Source organism: Calypte anna, chromosome 7 (assembly GCF_003957555.1).
Source record: "Calypte anna isolate BGI_N300 chromosome 7, bCalAnn1_v1.p, whole genome shotgun sequence".
In the NCBI taxonomy this organism is placed as follows: Eukaryota; Metazoa; Chordata; class Aves; order Apodiformes; family Trochilidae; genus Calypte; species Calypte anna.
Window position 1 is genome coordinate 20,167,381 of NC_044253.1, and position 23,571 is coordinate 20,190,951.

Here is a 23,571-nt window from a genome sequence, read left to right on the forward strand (position 1 = left end):
ATAAAAACTTGCAGATTAAATCTACTGACTATACCATTAGTCATTACTGAGATCACTCATGAAATAAGGGCTTAGAGTATCTAAACTTCATCTGCTTTTTGCTGTAAATTACAGTGGGTGACATTATGCACCGCTGACTGTAAATATCACAGTTGCCCCCTCTCCTTTTTTATCCCCAATTATTTATCTACATTCTACTTGGCTCCAGTAGTTCAAAATAGATGTGTCTTCCATATCTTATGGACTACAAAATATTAGTCTAATTAATTCTTTCTTCCTAATTTCATTCATCATCCTTACACCAACAGACATCTCTATGTAGCCATACGCAGTTGATTAAAAAGCAACAGATGGTTGTGATACTCACTGCAGTTTTTTTCATCTGAGCCATCACCACAGTCATTATCAGTATCACATATCCAGGTCCTAGGAATACATCTGTTATTATCACATGTGAATAGGGTTACAGGGCATGAAGTGGGTCCTTGTGTAGGACAATGCAATTCATCACTTCCATCAAAACAGTCGCTATGTTTATCACAACGCCAGTGACCTGGAATACACTGTCCGCTGGCACAGGTAAAAGCTGATGAAGCACAAGTATTGTCTAAGTAAAACAAAACAAAAATAAACAAATAAGCAAACACCGGGACACTTTTATAAAGATCTCCAAAACTTGGCTTCTCTGCCAGAGTAATCAGTACATTCAGTAAACCTACATAATATGCATCAAATTCTAGTATGAACATTGCTTAAAATTCAAAAATGTCTGTCATGCCAACATGCTGCAGAAGCTAACAGAATAGTTACAAGCTTTCTTAAAATGCAAGAATCAATAAAAAACTAAATTGCTAAGCACTTCACAACAATCTGAAGGACAAGGAAAATAGCTTCTTCAAGCAGCCATTTGCTTCATGCTTTCCTTTTCCCCAGAAGACACTCCAGTTACTGCAAAATAACCCTCTAATAAGAAATAGTTTATACCTTAGTCATAGCAGTTAGTCCTATGCCTTAAGAAGCACATTTCATTAGTATGTTCTATTTACTTGATAGTCATTTAAAACAAAAGAATTATCTCTGAAGCACCAAATATGTCATAAAAGCCAAGAACTACTCAACATCTTATGAATTGTAATTATACCACTGTTCTCTCAGTTTACTTGATCAAAAATATATTTTTGAGACGTTTTACAGCAAAACCAAGAAATGAACCAACATTCTTAGTCCACTTCACTGTAAAAATCAAGTCATAACAAAGAGTTCAGTACCCAAATATAACAAATCGCATAAAATTTCTATTCAGATTTTAAATTAAAGATGTTGCTCTAACCTTAGAGAAACATTTGACAAGGCACATGAATTTTACTTTTCTTATGGTGATATTTTTAAAATGCCTTCATCTTTAAGATTTTTTGTCACCCCCCATGCATCAAAATAAAATGAGCTAATGATATCCCAGCACCTTTCAAAATCAATAAAAAACTAAGACAGACTTTTTGTTTAGAAGATACTTTTTTGTTACTCTATAATCTGAATTTTGAGAACTATTGCAATATTAAGGTTTGAATTGATTCATTAAGTGGCCAGTCTTGAGTCCCTTATTCCCGTGACCCATGCGAATAATTTCACACAGGTCCCAGGTAGATTTCAGGTTTTACCTACCTAAAACATTGCAGTTTATTCCAACTAAATCAGAATGGCCCATCAAATTTTCTGAACTGCAAACAAATACTAACTGTAAATTACAGTAATTACTTACTTAAAGAACCACAGTTTTGCTCATCACTGTTGTCATGGCAATCATCAACACCATCACACTGATAATACCGAGGCACACATCTTCCATTACCACAGGAAAATGAGTAGGAGCCACACTGCAAAGTGGGTGGTTCATTGGATGGATCTTCAACACACGTCAGCTGATTTGAAGCCAGCCTCATGCCATAAGGACAACCACAAACTCTCTGAAAATTTGGTACTGGGAAGCAGAAATGGCTGCAGTCTCCATTGGGATTTGTTCCTCTGTTACAGTAGTTAGAGCCTTAAAAAGTGGTAGAGAAGTTCACTATATCCAGTCCTGGTAACAGCTGGGAACTACTACAAGTACATAGTCACTCTGAAAAACAAGCATACTACCACAAATGCAGACCTTTTTCTGAGCAGTGCTGGGAAACCTGATCAAATCTTTGGACACCAAGTAGGTAGAGAGACTTAGCACACAGATGAAGTGTTTGATAAGTGACTGGGTGTTCTACTAATGAAATACAATACCAAATTCTTGCTTTAGATCACACAATTCATCAGTGGAAAGAATAAAAAATAGAGACATATGCATGGTGATTAAGAATAGTAATTAGATTAATGTTTAACAATTCCTCAGAATAAATAGTTCAATTTAACTAAAACCTCTACTGGAAAGAGATAAATACAAAGTTGTAATTGGTGATACAATTACACAAAATACAATGGAATCATAATTTCATTTTACAAGATTGTGAAATAGATTAATGAAAGTTGTGGACAAAAAATTCATAAAGTCACAAAACCATGAAATTCACAAGGTGTGACTGCAAGTACCTGTGCTGCTGTCCCAGCAGGTCAGTTAGGATTCAGTAAAACCATTTCCAAAATTGAGAGTGGAAATATGAGTGGCCTCATATTTTGTCTCTTATTCCCTATTTCATGCCTTTCATCTGTACACCAAAAGAGCTCACCTATTTGGGAATGAGCATCATATGCTTTAACATGCATAATGTTACTAATGCCCCTCCTGATAATAGTCATTTCTCCTCCATCAGACTTCCTCACTCGAACTATTCCACCAAGTCTCCAATCAGTGAAATAGGCATAACCTGTTTTGAAAGACATTTAACACAGCAATTACAGAGCAATATGACATAGAAGATCAAATATTATGAAAAAAAAATGCAAGGCTTTTTATGTAAATTTAATATTTTTTCATAACTGTTTCATGAAAAAATGAAACCAAACAAAACCAAAAACCCAACAAAAAGCAACAAAACAAAACATAAAAGGGCTTTTGTCACTAAGGCAGTCCAAGTGAGTCCTTCAGTCACAGGCAGACATAACAAGACCTCTCAGATTTCCCTAAAATTGAACTATAGCAGACTCAACTGATAGCTCGAATTACAAGGCAATTTTAGAAGCCATTCATTTAGACAACTTCCCAGAAAAATTTGGAATATTTTTGAAGATGTTTTTACAAAAAATCAGATGCTGACATCTTTCTTCACACACAACATAATTCCATTGATCAACTCTACATACAATTAATTAAATCCTGAAATTGCTGATCATCTCTTGAGAAGCAATTTTGCTTGCCTGTCCAGAATGAACAGCCCACCTTGGAAGCTATACTAAGTATAGCGTATCTGTCTTGTGCTAAAAGAGTCACCAGATCTGTCTCAAATCATTTACACACAAATATAGATAAAACGAGTCCTAGAAGCGATCAAGAAATATAAATAGTTATTTTAAATGGACATTTTCAACAGTGCTTTTTATAGGAAAGGTAGTATTTCAAAGGCCATGTTATTGTATTTCAGAAACTCAAGATCATCATATGAAAACCCCCAAAATTGTATGATAATAAATATTCTCTAAAACAATAAAAGTATTATCTAAATATGTAATATTTCTATATTATAAAATATGTTATAATTAAAATAATTATATGATATAATAAAAATCAGTGCCAGACTTACCTCCAAAAATAGTAAGGCCAAATGGGTGAGTCATCTGAGTAATGCGCTCAAGAGTCCGTCGGTCCAGCCCATCAAAGGTGCTGTGCTCAATTTTATCAAAAAAGGCATCCACCCAGTACAGCCTTAGAGAACTAGAAATAATGAAAATGGCAAATCTCTTCAAATGACATTATATACACTAGGAAGCACTTACATTTCTCAAATAATATTTTAAACCCGACACGAGGCTACTGGGATGTGAGCAGAGGGGCTTTGAGAAAATCTTAATTTTACAGGGTTTTCAACAAATTGAAAAATAAGGTCTTTATATGAAAATCCCAGTCCACACAATCTGACACAGTTCCCTTATTCTGAATGCCTAACAGTTTTAAGGAAGAAACCCATTCGCTCAAAAAGCTTCTCCTTGCTGTCCTTACCTCCAATCAATGGCTAAGCCATTCGGCCAACCTAGTGTTGTATTCACAATTGGCAAGGCATGGGATCCATCACTCCAGGCCTTCATGATTTTAGCAGGACGGAACCAATCTGTCCAGAATATATACCTGAAAGGACATGTCAGAAGACACATAAACCCAATGATATGACATAATTAAACCAAGCAAGTGCTTAGACACCATTAACATTCTTTTTACCACATCTTCACATACCCTAGATATTAAAATTTTATGTTGACCCTCTCCTCAACTGGTAGTGGTGCTAGAAACCATCATTTATCCTGTGTACAAGAACTTGCAAAATTTTCAGAAGTGGTTTGTTCCTTTTCAAATAAAATATTCACAACTTTGTTAAAATTGTTAAGGATTGCACTTAAGTACTTACAGGGAGTAAGTATCAAGCAAAGTTTTTCTTAGTTACAAGTAAGCGTGATCACAAAGAATTTTCTCCTGATCCTTTTGATGTATGCTGACAGACAAGGAGTTCAAGCTACTGTTTAATAATATTACAAAGCAGTAAACAAAAAAGGTTGGAATACCCAAGGACCCAAGTACAACACTCATAAACAAAACAGTATATTTGGTTAGTAAGCATGAAAATTCAGTATCCAAGAATTAAGAAATACAGTGCTAGAAAGCTGAACTACAGTGTGGAAGAAACACTGTTTTGGCATGGCCAAGTAACACACAGTACTGAATTTGAAGTTAAGCATTTCCATCAAAGAAAAGCAGGGCTTCATTTGAGGTACACAGAATTGTGTATGTTAATGTCTGTAACAAATACACTATTATCTAGTCTGCTTAAGTAAACAAATTCAGATAGAAAAAAATAGTGGAGGCAAAGTTAGCATTTGGGGAAACAAAAGTTTATTAAAAATAATTTAGAAAACTTCCAACTATGAGAAATAGCTTTCTAGTTGTTCTGATAAAAAGAAAGTTTTATTGCCTGTTTATCAACATGCAGGAGTAAAAGAAGAAAAAATGGTGATTTTGAAAGATAATTCTTTTGAGGGCTTCTTTTAAGTGGAATCTGTAACACCTTGTCCTTTCCTCTGGCTAGGCTAGAATTAAAATAAAGACAAGAGAACTTAAAAGAGATGGTATTTTGGAAAAGTGCACAAATCCAAACAGAAATCCAAAACAAGATATAAATTTAACCTCCCTAATTCTACTTCAAACATGAATTTGTTTATATGGTTTCAGGTCACAATCAAAGCTAAACTTACCCAATAACAGGATGAATCACTATTGATCGAGGATTGTTTAAATTTTGAACAATAGCTCTCCTAGATTTATCTACCAGCCTCATCACACTAATGCTCCTATAGCGAGGGTCTGTCCAGTAAAGATTCTTTGAGATCCAGTCAAAGGCCAAATCTTCAACACTTTCCACTCTATTAGCTGTGAGAATTTCTCTTCCTAAAATTTATAACACACATAATAATTGTAAATGTTTAGAAACAGAGGAAATAAAATTAACGCAGTTTTCTGTTCACAAAAGTAGTGATTTCCCTTGGTAAAGATGTTCCCTTGGTAAAGATGTATATGCTACTTAATATAAAGACGAATAACCAAAGAGAAGAACATGTCCTTAGCTCCAGGCAAAGGAGGTATCTGTTCATGAGTACAAACCCAAAAGAGGAGGAATAAAGACTACCCAAAGACAAGAAAGAAAAATGGCACTAAGTTTACACTGAGAGAGCTCTTACAAATGAAGGCCAGTAAGGTCAGGGCAGAAAGGACATCTTGCTCAATAGTCAAAACTTCTCTACTTTTTGCAGAGTAATGGTCAGCTGCAGCCTACCGTTATTCTGACCCAAAGCAACAAGCAAGCTCAGAAGACTACATGCAAATATACTACAACTTAATATATATTTTACCATTACAATAAATTGGAGAGCAACATTCTTCACTCTACCACAAATAGGACTTTAAAAAATCTCACTACCATCCTGTATTACAGAATTAGAACAACCTGCTCTTCAGATAGGGAAATTAACAAGAAAAACTCAGTTTCTTACTACTGAAAGACATACTAGTCTACATAAACAGACTGGTGATAACACATACTAGTTGTGGGAAGTGCTGCAGATAACTCATTCCCAAACACATTCAGGAAGTCTGACAGAACAGGAGACACTGATGAACTTAATATGAGTTGATTAAGCATTTTTTATAAACGCCTTTCACAGATGCCCACATTGCACTAGGGTGACAGAGATTTAACTCTGTCTCTTACAATGTGACTGTTTGTGAGTCTTTTTAGAAATACATATTCTACTCTCCTCACCAAAGTTAGTTGGCAATTCCTAAGAATGAGTCTCACCTGAACCATCAGTTTTCTGTTTACAGATCATGTCTTTACTTGTGTCTGAAAAAAAAATTGTGTCATCCTGAGCAGAGAAGTCAATTCCAACAAAGTATGAAGGGCTTCCTGTTACAGGTATGATCACATCTTCCTGAGTGGAGAGGTTGAATGGGATCCCTCGCACTGCCACTTGGGATGAAAACAGCAGGAACTGCTGCACAGCTGCAAAAAAACAGATCAGACAAAGTCATCACTTATTCACAAGGTGAGACAATTGAGTATTAGTTAACTGTTAAGACTTATTTTCCTGTTGTTTCCAGACAACACTAATAGCCTGGAAATAGAAGAAAGACTAATGAGAAAATAGGAATTTATATATATATGTATAAAGACCTAAAAACTGAAGAAGAAAACCAAAACCCAGCTCAGAATATTAAGTGATGCAGTTAGGTATTCTTCTTGCATTGTTATCTAATACACCTAACTGCACCTAGGGGTACAGTAAACATTACTTCTATAGAAGCTGAAGTACATTTTCTGTGCTCAATTATTTACAATCACCTATAAAAAAAAAACAGCCTACAGGCTTTGTGGAGCCATCATATAACCAGGCCATGTCTGAGCTAGTCAGACAAATGCATGGACAAATAATAAATCTATAGTATATCTGGCTAAATTTGCCAATAGATACATATGATAAATTTCCCATTGGTGACAATTCTGCACTCAGACAGGAAGCAGTAGATTCCTGATGGAAAACAGCCCCAAAACTGAATCTCTTACTCTTGCTGTATGTGTTCAAAAGGACCTAATCTGCACATTATTGCACAGAAAAGCAAGTTTACTTATTTAAAATAATCCAAAAATCTACATATTAGCAAGCATCCATGATTGATTTCAGGATTAAGAGCTACCTATGCAGCTACCTATGCATCCTTCACATATAACTCTCTTAAAATGCTTACAAAACGTATAGTTTAAGTTGTTGTGGCTTGAAATAAACATCAGCAGAAATTACTGCTTTTAAAGCTGTCAAAAAGAGTTGTGATGGAAAAGCATTAAGTCCTTAGCATGCTGAACCCACAAAGCTATTGAAGAGAGCGAAGACATTCTAGAAATAATTCTAGAGCTAATGGAATTGTTTTATTCCCTACAATCACAAAGCATTTTCTTACCAACACAATGTCGTCCATCTATGTGTAGATCAAAGCCCAGTGTACATCTACAGCGATAACCTAACCCATCGTTATCTGTTTTGTGGCTGAGAACACAGATCTGTTCACATCCCCCATTATTGCTTCCACAGGGATTTCTTACTGGAAAATAAAAGATAGGATTATAACTTCAGCTATTAACCTAGTAGCATCATTATCTTGATTTTTCAGCATTGTTTTCAACATCCACCATAAATTGTGTGGACTCTGTGGCTCTAGTTTTCTGCATATAGATCTACTTCAGAACTGCATCTCACAGAATTCACTCACACCTTTTTCAACTGCATCCTCATCGTAGTGTTGAGGGGAAAAAAGTCCCAAACACCAATACTGCTCATAAGCACAAGTTTCTCTTCCAAATATTCATAGATTTAATAACCAAACAGCCCCCAACTCCTAGATGTTGTATTTGACAGCTCATTAGCTACAGGAGCTGGATGAAACCACTGTATGACTAGAAGGAGCCCAGTTTCACAATACAAATTTATGTGTATAATTCTCATTTCTTTACACCAAAATTACAGTCTCTCATGATTTTCACCAGCTTTTGGTAAAAAAATTCCTAATCTACTTTAATGATCTACTTACTGTCTTACCATATGGCTGCCTGGCAGCATGGTAAACTGTCACTCCGTAAGGTCTCAGTGAAGACTGGTAGATCACTTGAGGGTTAGATTCTGAAAATTTGTTAGCTTTCACCACTGCCATTTTGGTCCAGTCAGTGAAATAAACATTGTGCTCAAATAAAGTGATTCCATATGGATGAGGAATCAGTGAGCCTCCATGTGCTATGGTTCTCCTGTTATAAAGATAGTTTTAAAATTACTTGTAAAATATTGTCTAGAAAACAATTGTAACAACAGAGGAAAGTTGGCAGGATAGTAATTAATTCATTGGTTTTTGCTCTGACAAAGTACAAATGAAAATATCCAAATGAATGGAAGACATTAAGCTAAATATACAGGGCACATAAACATAAAGCAGAAAAAAGAGTAAATATGAATACTCAAAAATGTAGGGAAAGATTCTTAACTACTGAGAGAAAATGAGAAGAAGAGGCCAAACAGAAGAAACCACAGACTTTTGTAGCAATTTGAATTATTAAAGAAACCTTGAATGAAAAAAAATTTATGGCTACACCAGCCACTTGCCAAAAATAAAATCCTAAACTGTTAAAAAAAACAAAAACCAAAAAACCACAAACAAAAAAACAGAACACAAAATTCTAGTCACCCATGCAAGGAGATAGAGATTTGAGTCCTCACAGAATATCTAACAGTACTGCTACAATATTATTTTCATGGAGTCTGAAGGAAGATCTACAAAATTAGATTTATTCTACAGCTGTAGTCTAACAGTTTCCTGGGTGATTTAGCTTCATGCTGTAGGCATGCAAGATGTGACACAAGTGGTCAGCAAGCTGCATTTTAGCATTCTTTCCAGACTATGTCATTGCCTCTTGCCCACTTGCACAGTATCTACAAGATTTTTAGCGTTGTTTTGAGTAATAAGTTTTTATCTCCAAAACCCAGACATTTTACTAAACACATTCTTGTATTACTACACTCTGATAAAGGAGAAAAGATACTGTATTATTTTTAAAATTTTGTAATTTTTAAATGAGCACAGGACTATTTTTCAAGTCAATATGCAAGATGTATGCTAAAGCGGACAATTTTTTCTTGTGCTTGAGTAACAGAGACATTACAAATGCAAAGCTAAGCAGGCTTCTAAACACCACACTACAAGACACAATCCCCAAAATAATCCCAAGGGACTCTTCCTCTGTGCTGTGATACATTTTCCCTAGCACCACAACAAGGTGAGTGATGACTTAATTTCTGAAAACATAGGTTTATAAAATGTAAGAGCAGCACTTAATCCCCATTACACAAAGGGGTGCTTTGAAGAGGAATATTTCAAATAAATTAAATAGTGAAATAGATGCACAGAAATTATGATGGAAGACAATGTATATCATTAAAAAGAGAATAAAAAGCAAATACTATAAAGACATGTACTGTAGTGGTGGTCTGTAATGAGAAATATTACAGAAGAAGTGCCATAGGTATTGAAGTTAGAAAAAGGACAAAGAATGATGAAGGAATTAAGGATGACACCACAGGTATCAAAGTGAATCACATTCATTACATTACAGTTTTCATCCTTTGTGTATTCCATTCTGTTAGACAAATCTTCCTTTGAACCAAAAGAAAATAACAGTGTATCTGTAACCTTCAAGGAATAATATTTCTCCTACCTTTGAAGCCCATCGTAAGTTACAGTCTCAATGTAATCAAATCGGCTGTCAACCCAGTAGAGTCTCTTTGATACAATATCCAGAGTTATTCCAGCAGGCCAACCTAATTTTGTTTTTATCAAATCCTGACGATTTGTGCCATCCATGAAGGCCCTTTCCACTTTAGGATCACCAGACAGACTATCCCAGTCTGAGAAAAACAAGTAACTGTAAAGGAAACAAATAAATAATAATCTCATGTTTCCTTGGTATTTTACAAAAAAAGCAACATTTTACATGGAATTTAAAATCAGAACCCTTTCAGAATAGAGCCTGATTCTCAGCAGGCACACTATGAAAACACACCTTACACCTCCTGCCTAAGAAGTAACTCGCATTTTATTTTATAGAGTTAATCAAGAAAGAAACAGTTATTCCCAGAAGACCTCAGAAATACTGAGTTTCTTTACTAAATACAGATTTAAACTTTCTGCCAGAAATAAACCAGTGACAAACAGATGCATCATGAAAGCTGCATCCATCACTACAAGTTACACAAAATTCCTCTTCCCGTTTTCTTAAGACCCAAGCTTCCATAGATAACATCCATTTTTGAAACCTCTTGGGCTGGAGACACTAGGTTCCCTGGCTTCACTCCCCCACTCTGTTTCAGACAGTAGGAGGTCAGTGAATGGTATCACAACAGAAATCTTTCAAGTCCACTTTAGTTCTTTTGCGGGGCAATTCCACAGTTCCCATTTCCAGAGCTGCTCCTGAGCATACAACTCAAGCCATGAAGACATTCCACACATCAGGAATAAAAGTGGGGCACGGCCCCCCTTAACAATTTAAGTTGTAGAAAAGATTAGGATAGACTGTAAATATTTAGAACATTTTATACCTGATTCTGAAATTACCACCCTAGCTACTTCTTAGTTCTCCTTTTACATGGGAATAAAGAAATTTCTGATACCCTTTACAATTACCTGACACATCTCACTTACCCAACAGTTGGATCAAGTGCTATTCCTCTAGGATTTCCAAGATTTTCAGCAATAAGAGTCACGCGGTTTGTTCCATCCAAGTTAACCATATCTATTCTGTTCACACTGGTCTCAACCACATATAGTTTATTGTTAACCCAATCTACTGCTAGATTTTCAGGTGTGTCAACTGAAACATTTAAAACTTCTTGGAAATCCGAGCCATCGATATTAATAGAAAAAACCTGAAAACAACACAAATACTGTCAGTGCTTACATGACGTTTTGCTAATCACAAGACACATGGCACTTGTCTACTATCAGCACAGGAAGCACAGATCCACAACTGATCAACCCAATTACTCACTAAGCTGGGTAATCCTTTCCTAAATTTTCCTAATTTGCAAAAATTCATAAGCAATGCAAAAACTACAGCAAGCTTGCCTTTAAATAGCAATACTGCCAAATGAACAGGGTAACAGACTAAGAGGCTTTAGCAAACATGACAAGTTATTGGATTAAAAACAAACAAACAAACAAGCAAACAAAACCAAACACATGAGGAAAGTTCATCTCGCTTTCCTGGTATCTAGGAGAACCCAGTATCTGAAAACAAATTAACATCCTTTAGCAAGGGTCTTCTCAGTGACCAGAAACAAGAGGGGGAGCTCTTACTGCACCAACGACTATTGGGAAACTGCAAAGTGAATAAAGAAAGGGAAAGCTCTGTCCTGAAAGAAAGGAAAGGGCTCAGAATTGCTTCTGGTCTCCTTTACTTAATGATAATTAACAGCACCATAGTCAAGAAGAAATAGTGTTGTTATCTTACAAGCAAGCTCAGAGTTACATGAAGCAAACAGTATAAACATTATTATTTTATATATACACTAATCATGTTATTATGCCACTGCATGAGGTTTAGAATTTCTTTAATTAAAAGCATACACTACCACAAGCAAATATATGCAAGAAAAATTAGCTGAAATAGGTGTATCATTTCAAATACTTTTCAGGTCCAGGTAATAGTAATTAAGGAAACAATATAACTGTCTATTGTTCTGTTCTTTGGAAATCTTATTGATGGAAGGGCTTATGGATATTAGGTTATCAGGCAGCACACTAAATGAGATAAAGATGACACATAACACAACCCACAATTTTCTGGTTTAGTTTACATCTTACTCTTAGAAGAAAAAAGATTAAAAAAACAAAAAACAAAAAACAAACTAGACAAACAAAACAAGTTCTTTAATAATACTAGTTTAAGACAGCAGGTGGAAATATGTCAGATAAGAAAATTCTGATTGTTTTTATGTGGATACCCTTGCTAGAACTTAATCCAAACTGATTAGAATTTAACAATATCTGGGCATATAAAAAGGCAGTCCTGGATATCCGGGGTGTGCAGTGAAAAAAATCCATATAATCTTGTGTTTATACCTTTTACAGAGATAGCATAGACCACCTGTCCCATGAAAGTTCAGATTTGACCCTGACATAACTCAGCCATTATCAATGGAACTGCAGTAATGGGAACTCACTGCAGTAAAAATAAAAATGCCAGAGCTCTGAACAAGTCAAAAATTATGCATACAAATCCTGTCCACCGTGATAGCTATGCAGTGTGCTTTCCAACAGAACCATCGTGGCACTGTAGCAGAAACTGTGGTTTGCAGCTTATGTGTGGGTTAAGAATAAGGCCAGACACCCAACTGTTCCCTAACGTGGTGTCAGCATGGGGCAGGCCATGGATTCTCCTTCACTCTGCATAACAATCAACATGGGAATGAAGACTATGGAGTTTCAGCATTTGACCTATGAGGTTTTTTGTGTCAGTAAGTTATGAACAGAGAAAAAAAACAAGAGTGAAGTCCAGCTTTCACAGGGGTCTCCAGACAGGTTTTTAGAATTACTGCTTTACTGGATCTTGAAGCTAAAATATTTCCTCTTAAAATAATAATAATAATTTTTTTAAAGTAATAAAATACTGGCTCATTACACAAAATACTGTCAATATTTGTTACCCAAGCTCAATTACAGTGCCATTTGAAGTATATGAAGAAATCTGATTTTTATCATCTTGGAAGGCACACAGCTTTTACATTTTAAATGATCATGTTTCAAAAAATTACTAAGAAAAATTTGTTCAGTTTTGAAAGAATGTCTACTATTTCTCTTAATTAGTTTTTTGGACTTCATCTCAAGTGAAATTAAAAGTTGCTCAAGACATTCCCATATAATAGGATTCTTTGTTTAATATGTCACATGTAATAGTATAGCTTGAAAAACGCAGTCATTAACGTAAAACATTTCAAGGAGCTTTTTTGTTAGAAAATAAAAACACAGCCAGCTTTTGCTCACAAAAATGAAGACCTATCAACACATTCTGCCTCTTGCAGTTCTCTATTTCCACATCCACAAAAATATATTCTTCTTGAAATTTCTACCCACCTTATCTTGCACTGTATCAGTCCAAAAGACTCTGTGCAGGTAAAAGTGAAAGTCCACTCCAACTGCAACCCCACGATTCTGCGACTGCACCAAAGTACGGAAACTTCTTCCATGAAGATCTCCAATCAGTAAATCACGGCCATTGGAAAAAATAATTGATGCAACACCAGCTGAAAGCAGGTGTGACAAACATGTGACTCCTCTGCAGGCAAGATATTTTTAAATATATACATACTGGATCATACACACTGGTCACAAAGCTTTAAATAGATATTCAAACTACAATGTGTGTGAGTGTTCCTATGCAATACTAACTTGCTTTGATTTGCCTTTGGTTTCTACACTTGGAGTAAACCAGACAGGACTGTATATTTAGAGCCCTACCAGGCAAATCTTTTATAAAAACCCTGTGCATTTAAACTCCAAAAGACTACTTATCCTCTTATATTTCCTTGCTTTTTAACTCACTTAAACAAAGCATTAACTTTAAGAATTTTGCTCCGTGAGATTGAGATATTCCTTGATTCTAGAAGGCAGACCATGTTTGTTATCTTTATCCTATTCACCTTCTTCATTCTCTCATCTAATCGGAAAATCTTTGCTGTACCTTACAATAGCAAAGAGACTTTGGCAAATCTTAGAAGGAAATCTCAAAATCTCCCCAAATAAAGCAAAAATGGATCCAGACACATTGAGCAGGTATGAAATTCCCCCATTAATAGGATAGAAAATCAACAATTTACAAATAACTCACCAGCCCTAAAGTTACACTAATATGAATTGAAAACTTCTTGTAAAAGATACAGAATTTTTCTGGAAGCAGGACAGTCTTTCCCAGTGCTCACATAATGCACATCTTAATTCAGTCAAACATATTTCATTAGTTAAAATGAATCCTTGTTTTTTGAAAACATACTTAGAAAATTGTGAGATGGTAACAGCCCTGAAGACACAGCTGAAGAAATAAGGAAGGGGGAGGGAACTGGGTAGTTCATTTTTCTAACAAGTAAGACTGCTCATCAGCTGTGCCAAGCAGGGTCTCCCGCCGAGTTCCTGCAGGCAGGAACACCTGCCTCATACAGAAGCCTGTCAGGCTATTGCATCTCCAGAGATGGGCTTCTCAGGGTCTGCTTTCAGAACAGAGCAGGAGGTGAACAACCAGGAGCAGCTGCCTGCTATAGATGCGCAACCGCTCTCTAAGTGAGGCCAGAATTCTTGCTGAATTCAGACCCTGAGACATGAGAAAGCAGGAGCATGGTTTCTTGCACAGGTAGGTGTTTGAGCTCACCACTCAGCAAAATTACTTCCTTGCATGGCACAGTCCTTCAAGAAAAAGTGAGGTTTCCAGACTTCTTGATCCCACTGAATTCCACAGAGATCAGGTCAGGAAACTGCCTCCCGCAGGAACAAGATTTTGCCTATTAAGGAAAGCCCTGGCAACAACCTCCCAGCTCTGCAGAAGTCAGGAATGCTGAGAAAGAGCTGAAGCCCAGAAGACATTGCATTGAGGAGAAGCAGCCCCAATGAGGCAGTCAGCTCCACCAACCTACAGGTGGCCAGAGCAAATGCAGTCTCTAGATATTTGCTGATGTTTTTAATGCTGTTTTGACCTGAAGTCCTTAAGGCCTGAGTTAAGTTAAAATGAAACACACAGTTGCCTGGCATAGCCATGTAAACTGCCCCGTTTTATCTAGCTCTATCTATTAGTCAAAGAACAGCAAGAGCCCTGCACTGCTGCACACTGACCCGAGGTGTTGGCCCGACAGTGCCGGTGATGCTCCAGGAAATAACCCTCCACACAGTGGCACTGGTGATGTCCCACACGATCTTCACACAGCTGGTCACAGACACCCCACATTTTGCAGTCATCAAAATCTGTCAGGTGAGTAAGGCATACTTATAAATGAAATTTTGTATTAAAGGGATGTTGTTATATTTCAGAAGCTGCAAGTTTATCTTCTCTGCTTGCTTTACATCTGTTTGCAAAACTGTGGCACTGGAAGAGGTTTTTGTGTTTTTCCAAAAATGTTCCGATTTTCTATTTCTGCATAAAAAACCCACCAAAGTTTGCTGCCCATGCCCTCCCTTCTCCCAAAAATTCCACGCCTGTCAGAGGAAATGCTACCAAGTTTCCATTTAAAAGTTGTCTGTGAACCAGAACCAGCTAGCAAAAAGCACAGAGAAATTAATTTTGGATTGCAAAGTACCAAATAAGTGGAATCTGAAGCTAGGATGACCCAGCAACTTTCCACATATGTGATCTACAAGCAATTTCTTGGAATGCTGCAGAATCTTTTACTTCTAAACTTGTGAAACATTTAACTAAACATCTTTTTAAAACAAAGGGTTTTTTAAGAAAATGAGAATTTAAAAAATAAAAGTCAGATCTGAAACCATCTGGTGATTCATCCTATCTATGGCTATTTAAAGCACAGGAGATTTCTGACACTACTTAACATATGCTTTTGATGTTAAATATCTGACCTCCTTCATTTGGAAACCATCAGAACAATTCAACATTAGAATTAGTACATTACATTGCTGGAAAGAGGTAGTTCTACCATGAAGCCAAAAAAAGAGAAAATGAGATCGTAAACATTCTTCCTGCTGGTTTTAAACATTTATAAACACATAAGTGAAAATTACGTATTTCCTAGATAGTACATTTTGGTATTGAAAAAAATGTTCTCGGTAGCTTTTCAGTTTCCCTATGTTTTAAAAACCTCCTGTACATAGTGACTCAGAAGCAAACGAAGAAAAGCCAATTGAAAAGATCATGGTTTCAAAAAGTAATACATTTTACTATTGACACTATAGTTTCATTCTTTTGGCCTTAAAACAACACTGATTTAAACTAAGATCTTGAATTATACACTACTGGCTGTGAGCCATTTCCCCATAGCAAGTCTTGCTCCCACTACAAATATATGCCTAGATCTTGGCAAACCAAAATACATTGACTCAGATTTATGAGCCAGAATCATATCGCTTGGCTTACAGGCAGTCAAAGAACAACAGAAAAATCACTGAGACTGCACCAGGTTTGCAAATGTAGACTTCAACTATTTTCCACATAACAGTGAAAGAATGGAGTGAATTTTGTGCCTGGAGTCAGTGCCTTGATTCTTTCTCTCTGTTAAGAGCAATTATGCTGTCACTGCAGCTCATACAGCCCTAGGCCACACAGTATTCTCAAAATACACCTGGAATACTTTGAATAGCACTAACACCATATTTGGGGTTAAAAACCTGTAACAGATATTTTCCCAGTTGATTTTATTAGGCAGGGTTGAACTTCATGATTCTGAAGTTATTCTATTTCCAGTTACCAAGATAAGTATTTTGTACTACCAAGGGGTTGTGCTAGCAAGTTACAGCAGCAGAATAGAAATACTACACTAAAATACCTCACTTAGCTTTTACATTCTTGTAAATATTTCTCATTTTCATGTAAATAATATATATATATTGAAACATATAGGAGATAGTCATTCCACAATGCAAATACCAAGGAACCTTTTCATTTTAAAGTACAATGTTCTATTGTCTTCACATGCAGCTGCTTTCAAAAAGTACCAAACCAGTATCACTGTTTTTCCAGGCATACAACACCCCACCCCCATGAAGCAGAAACAAACTTTCCCCATCTAGCCCCTAAAAGACCTGCAAAAAATTTTAAGAAGACAACCATCCAAGAGTAAATATTTGTAAATGTAATCATGCTCTCTCTATGTCTTCAAAGGTCTTCTTGAAAGGGATCTTCATGATATATCTCTGGCTTGTTTGTCTGTTTGTCACTATGATGCCATTGTACTACTTGGATTTTTTTTTTTCTTTTGCCAACTCCTGAGATTTTCCATTTGCCAGTACATCTAACTATTTGGAACTTACATTCCTGGAATCCAAACCTTTAGGAAAGAGCCTTGAGAAGGTATTAGATATCTACATTCACTGTACTTCACTTACCAACACAAGTACGACTGTCATTGCTACTTATTGTATATCCTGCAGGGCAATAACACATCCCTCCTGATGGAGAAGAATGACAGCGATACTGGCAGCTCAGAGCAGCACATTGTGAGATGTCTAAAAGGGAAATAAATTCGTTCATAAATACAATTACATATAGTACCACTAGAACAAATTTTTGCCTTACTAACAGTTACAGAGGTTGAGTCATCTCTATGATGAGTCTACAATTTGAGAAACAGTTTCTGTTGCAAAACATTTCTGCCCAAGAAATTATGCCTAGAGTTCATCAAAATCACACATGCTTACAGACACGTAGGCAAAGAAATGGAAAACAGAAGATAAGCTCCAGTTTGTAGTATTTGTTTTCAGAATGGAGCTAAACTATAAGCATGCATCTTACATAAACCACCAGTGCTAAGTGCCATGTAAAAAATCTGCACAGCGGAAGCCATCTCCAATACACCATACTTCTCTGGTTCCACAAGACCAACACAAGCTGAACAGCACAAGCCCATCTATTGGCTTGTAACCTCATCATTTATTCTTATGCAGAAAAAATGCCACATTATATTAAGAACATATGTATTGCTCAAAAATATTAAAACATATTGGTTGGGTAGTGCCTGTGGAGAAACTCTTCTTTATTCTTTTCTTTTTTCTCTCTCCTTTTCCTTCAAGCAATTCACTCTTTTCTTGTACTACTGCCTAATAAACAATCCAGCAATAGGTGGTAAACTTCTGATTGTAAAGCACTTGCTGACTTCTACCTCCTCCCTTTTCATCTTCCTTTTCCTCATTTTCTTCTGTTAAATGCCTTGCTTGGCAGGTCACCTTGATGTTAATACTAAACCACTCAGGTAAAGCGAGAGACACGTAAGTGAGTGAGTAAGTAATTAAGGTTTAATTTCCTATTATTTCTTCTGCCCTTCTATTGCAAAAGGCATGACTTTATTCATAGGAATTCTCATCTTACTAGAGATTAAAAATGTAACATACCCTGATCCTGATTCTCAGAGGCAATCAATGTTCGTGTAAGTGAAATTAACAGGAACTATCCATTGCCCATTGCCTCCAGCAGAGAAAACCCAGTATGCCAGTAACTGGAGAACTAGATAACCCAGGTGAAAAGTTATTTTTGAAAACTCTAAGTGACTTAGCCAAGGCTTAGGATACACTAATTCAGTCCTGTGTTCTGATTAGTACAGAACATTCCTTCTTATTTTCAAAAGGGAAAAACACAGATATTTAAAGAGGCATACAGCACTCCTTTTAGGAAACAGAGTGAAGTAAAATCCTAATTTGAGAAACTTCATGCACAGGTTAACAAAAGAAATGGTCTGTTTGCAGCATATATGCCTCTTTCAGGCAAAACATTGACAACAAAAATAGTAACCTTGGAAAATTTCAGTGTTGTTTAGGAGACAGAAGGTGAATGCAAGGTATCAGTGCTGATCTTTTGCTATTCTTTGTATGCTTTTGATTCTAATACATACTGCAATGTCTGCCTGCAGTGATGTTAGTTTCATCTTCTCCTTCAGGGCAGTCTACAACACCATCACACACTTTCCCAATTGGAATGCAATGGCCTGACCCAGGGCAAGCCCACTCTCCTGGGTAGCATTCATGGTGACCACTCTCTATGGAAAAGAAAAAAAACGAGTAATACAAGAGTACGTTTCAAATAATACTAAGAATTTCTTCCCAACAAGTGTCTTTATCCTTCATTCATTTTATAGTTCTTGCACACAGTTGTGAAAGACTATAGAAGTATCATCTATACTTCCTTGTCATGCTTTCTTTTACCTTCAAGGTACAATGCAAGCAACACTTGTGTGAACACATGGATCATTTTAGTTTCCTGTGTTTTTAGAAACAGAAAGACCATTTAGCTTTGGACTAACTGGTGCATCAGAAATGTAATTATGGGTTTGGGGTTTCAAAATATGCAAAGGCTGTCTGAATAAAGAGAGTAATGTTCATCATAGAAAAGGCTAGTGAAAGATAAAAAAGCCCACCCATCTCGATTGGTCAAAACTTCATAAAAATAGTTTAGTGAGATCTTCCTCTGAAAATATCACTGAAAGTTAGCATTAGTATATACCACATCCTCTTTCATCTTCATTATCTTCACAATCATCATCTCCATCACATATCCAGCTCTGATGAATGCAACGACCACTTGGGCAAGTGAAGAAGTTGCCTCTGCAAGTTGCATAAGCTAAAGAAAGAAACATAAGAAAAATCAAACTAAGTGACTAAAAGGTTAGAAAAAATAAATTCTCATTAATTAAGAGTCATTTATTATCACTCCTGAAAGACTGAGCCAGTTACATATTTTGTATATATCATAAACATTGCTGGTTTGCTCTGGCTTTAGGTATGAAGTTTATTTTAGAATACCCTGTTTCTCTACAGAAATGAAAAGGAAGATAAGTTGTTCAATTATTTGTGGTGCTAGAAACAGAGCTCCTTATTAAAAATGTTCCTAAAGGTGAATATAACAAGGAAATTGCACTAAGGAATAAAATACTTGTATGCCTTGTAGTCAAAGACATAAAATGTTTATGTGTTAAGAACTCACTAATTCTCAATAAATCCAGCAAATTCACATAGTAACTACACACCCAGGCACTTAGCAGGAAAGACAATATGAAAAAACTAAGTAACATGGCAATTTTCATTTTTCTGTACAAACTCTCTTACAGAAAAATAGCTAGCTTTGGATGTCAGTATAGCCATCCAATCTACTTCTTGGATCTCCTTGAACCAGTTCTCAGTAAAACAGTTTAAAAAAGTGAAGAAAACAAAACCATCATACTGCAAGAGTTTTCATCACTCCTGTCTCCACAGTCATCATCATGGTCACAGACAAAGGCTCGTGGGATGCACTCTCCATTAGCACACTGAAACTGAACGCTGGTACACCCATGTGCTGAAAGAGATTTTAGCACAGAAAGACATACAGAAAATCTGTTGGAAAACTACAAACTTTAAAAGTACGTCTGTAAAGCATATTTGTTTGAGATCAGTCTGCATGTGGTACTTACTGCAATTAGCTTCATCAGAAGAATCTCTGCAATCAACTTTGCCATCACATCGTTGGCTCGCATTAAAACACGCTCCATTGGCACACGATAGCTGTTCACATCTTGGATAGTCTGCAATAAGAAACGCTTCAGTATTAGCATGAATGCTAGACTACAGAGCCTATTGAGTCATATGCATCCAGTGTCAAAAGAATATTTTGATTTCTAGGAAAGCAAAAAAGGAATTAAAAAAATAACAGTACTACAAACAGTTCTTTTATCCAGTGTACTCTCTCCTCCAACAGATATTTAAGAATATCCTCCCGACAGGTGCAAGAAAACATCAAAAGAAACAAGGGAAAAAATTATGTCCTTCCCATCTCAAAAAGATTTGCAACTCAAACCAGTTACAATATGATAGAAAATAATGCAACACAAAAAGAGCAAGCACTGATCATTTATAGTATTTATTTGTACCTCAGTTTTATGCTACAATAATATTAGTAAATTTGCTTAGGTAGAAAAACAGTTCCTGGAATTTACAGTTCCTAGGTCCTCTTAGAGCATCATGAGTTCTCAAACTCCGACTTCAGATTTTCAAGATTTAGATCTAATTAAACTAAGTATATTAAAACTCCAAATCCATGATCAACTTCAGGACCTCTGCTCTTTATTACTTGTTTCCTCCTTCCCAAAACAAAAAAAACATTCTGCAGAATTAATGAATTTTCAATTTCTGCCTGTTCCAGTTAAGTAGATGTCCTACAGACCAACACAAGGGATTATTTCAAAATACTTAAAAGTGAGCCTCAAAAAACTTTTGCATACAAGCAGTGAGTTCAATGGAACTCTCTGACAAATTAAGCTTGTGCACATGCTAGAGTTGAGTAGCAGAATATGAGTTTAGTTCAGATCATAACCATGTAGACAGAAATTACTTAGTTTAGGCACCTGGCAAGCAAATAAATGCTGTTTTTAGAAGCAAGATTTATTGAACCCTTGCCTCTACATGGAAGTGCAGGTAGATTAAGGATCTTGAGAAACAGAATAACCAAATTTCATTTTGTACATTTCAGAATTTCAGTTTGAATTCTTGTCCCATTTTACTTCCATGCAAATATATAAAGCAGATAGAGCAGGCTCTCAGACACATTTTCATTCATGCTCTTGGAATTCAAAAAATGGATTATAAAATTACTCAAGAACTCAGAAAAGCTCCATTTTTACCCAGGCAGTGGCAAACTGTTTTGCCAGGTTCTGATGTTCTATATGCCATCACATTCTTACTAAATTTCAATTACCTAAGGAATAGGTTTACCTTATTTTAACTGTTAAGTTCTTAATATGAGAGCATGAGCAGCTGGTTGACTTCCATGGCAAGCCTAGCCAGACTGTCTCCCTGACTGATTCCTTTACATTTCACTCATTCTCACTGTAATTAATATAACTCTGCAACTGGCAGGTAGGAACAGCACATGCTTAATCCGATACCAGTAGCCACAGATTACCGGGGTTCCAGCTACAGCATTCCTACCTGTGGCTTTCTGGGGTTAGTTCCTAGAAACTCCCTTCTAAAATCCTGCTCTGACAATGCCAACATTACCCCTCAGCATGATTATCATCCGCTAGCCCCACTTCTCAATCAGACAAACTCACTTCTAACAGAGACTTCTCATCCATTTCTGGCTTGGGTTAGGCTTATGGACAGCTCATAAAGCTTTGGAAACAACAGGGATTCTGGTCTTAATTCTGCCTACAGGAAGAAAGAAAGGCCTGACCTGGGGCCAAGTTGATGCTCACTGTGGAATGCTTCAATGCTTTGTCCCTGTCTGGAAGCAGAAAAGCCATCACAGAGAAGAAACATCAGGACTTCTATGGCATAGCAGAAAACAGCTATGGCAGCATAAGAGTACTTTAAATATTATGGGGCACATACAAGAACAGTAAAAGCTATTTGTTTTGTAACTACACTGAAGTAGGAAAGTTTGGAAGGGTATTTATAATGGAAAATTTTGTAATTTTCCTCATCTTTCTTCATATCCCTCAGAAATACCTCCAGTGATATTCCAGAATGCTTCTGGGGCACTGAATGCAGAGCAGTAGGAAGTTGAACCCATTGTCTTGCACTGCCTGTTTTTTCAAGAATGCCCAAGCATACTAAGGACCTAGTCAGTAATAAGACTTTCTCAAGCTCCTATTAAACTCTCTTAGAAGTGAGACTTATTCAAAGTTTTCTCTTCTGCAGCAAACCTGGAGACATCTTTAATATTTTACATATAGAGTATAAATGCAAATCATTACAAAAATACCAAGCAGGGCAATAAGTAAAGATGCTTTGAAGATATTTCAAAATACACATATATTGCAGAAGCAAGAACAGCCTTTGCAAAGCCTGATGGAGATTACTATAACTTTTAAATTGTGTGCAGGTAATTCCCTTCCCAATCCCCTGTCTAAAGACTAAGCTTAGTAAATTATAGTTTGGATCACAGCTTTCTCACTGATCTGAAGGATATTTTTTACTGTGTTGTGCCTTGTACATTGTACTCTTTTACCATACAGCATATTATTTTAATAAAATGGTTTAAATTATTTGGGGCATTAAGAATTAATCCTCATGAATAATGGCAAAGTTGTGATTTACATCAAAGGCTGTAGCCAACACACTGCAAGGTTCAGGAGCATCTGTGCCATCAGGAGAGTCCCACAGTGCCTGGGATAACCGTCCACACTTTTATGGGAGAAGAAGTAGCAAAGATATGAGAATCAAGCAAGAAGTTGTGGCTTCTGAAAGGGCCAACTGCTGTGCTACACTTTCCAACAGCTTTTAGCTAAGGCCCCTGTGGAAATCACACTCCAGATGCACCCGTGGAATTTGTTTGCGGTGGATTCTGTCAATACTGAGAGATTAAAGGAAGCCAAAACAGAACTTTGTAACACTAGGATACCTGAAAATGAAGGAGTGCCTATCCTTGCAGATGTGAAAAAACAGGACTTAAATTCCCTTTCTTTCTCTGCCAAATTTAGAAAACATTAGCTGAGTTCTAGTCCCTGTCATCAAATGGAAAGTTCTGAATAGAAGAGAAGAATCTGAACCTGGGGGGATAGGAATGGGATACACTCTAAACTGGAGTATCTGTACAATCTTGTTTAATGAAAAGCTCTCCAGCAAAAAAGGCCTGTAAAATTAGTATAATGACATTTTGAATTTAAGTGGTA

General features: G+C 36.4%; 1 protein-coding gene across 1 annotated transcript in view; it reads right to left on the reverse strand.

Annotated features, from left to right (window-relative positions):
• The window catches only part of LRP2 (LDL receptor related protein 2), a 122,659-nt gene that overhangs the window by 71,149 nt on the left and 27,939 nt on the right, over positions 1 to 23,571 (reverse strand). Inside the window, exons 5-22 of the mRNA XM_030454023.1 lie at positions 20,374 to 20,484; positions 20,145 to 20,258; positions 19,428 to 19,544; positions 18,820 to 18,963; positions 17,321 to 17,440; positions 15,101 to 15,229; positions 13,355 to 13,524; positions 10,925 to 11,148; positions 9,942 to 10,148; positions 8,278 to 8,480; positions 7,643 to 7,783; positions 6,486 to 6,689; positions 5,386 to 5,578; positions 4,142 to 4,267; positions 3,726 to 3,856; positions 2,715 to 2,852; positions 1,760 to 2,041; positions 368 to 607 (exon numbers count right to left, since the gene is read on the reverse strand). Coding sequence (XP_030309883.1) covers positions 368 to 607; positions 1,760 to 2,041; positions 2,715 to 2,852; positions 3,726 to 3,856; positions 4,142 to 4,267; positions 5,386 to 5,578; positions 6,486 to 6,689; positions 7,643 to 7,783; positions 8,278 to 8,480; positions 9,942 to 10,148; positions 10,925 to 11,148; positions 13,355 to 13,524; positions 15,101 to 15,229; positions 17,321 to 17,440; positions 18,820 to 18,963; positions 19,428 to 19,544; positions 20,145 to 20,258; positions 20,374 to 20,484 — 2,994 coding nt within the window. The remainder of the gene's footprint in view (positions 1 to 367; positions 608 to 1,759; positions 2,042 to 2,714; positions 2,853 to 3,725; positions 3,857 to 4,141; positions 4,268 to 5,385; positions 5,579 to 6,485; positions 6,690 to 7,642; positions 7,784 to 8,277; positions 8,481 to 9,941; positions 10,149 to 10,924; positions 11,149 to 13,354; positions 13,525 to 15,100; positions 15,230 to 17,320; positions 17,441 to 18,819; positions 18,964 to 19,427; positions 19,545 to 20,144; positions 20,259 to 20,373; positions 20,485 to 23,571) is intronic.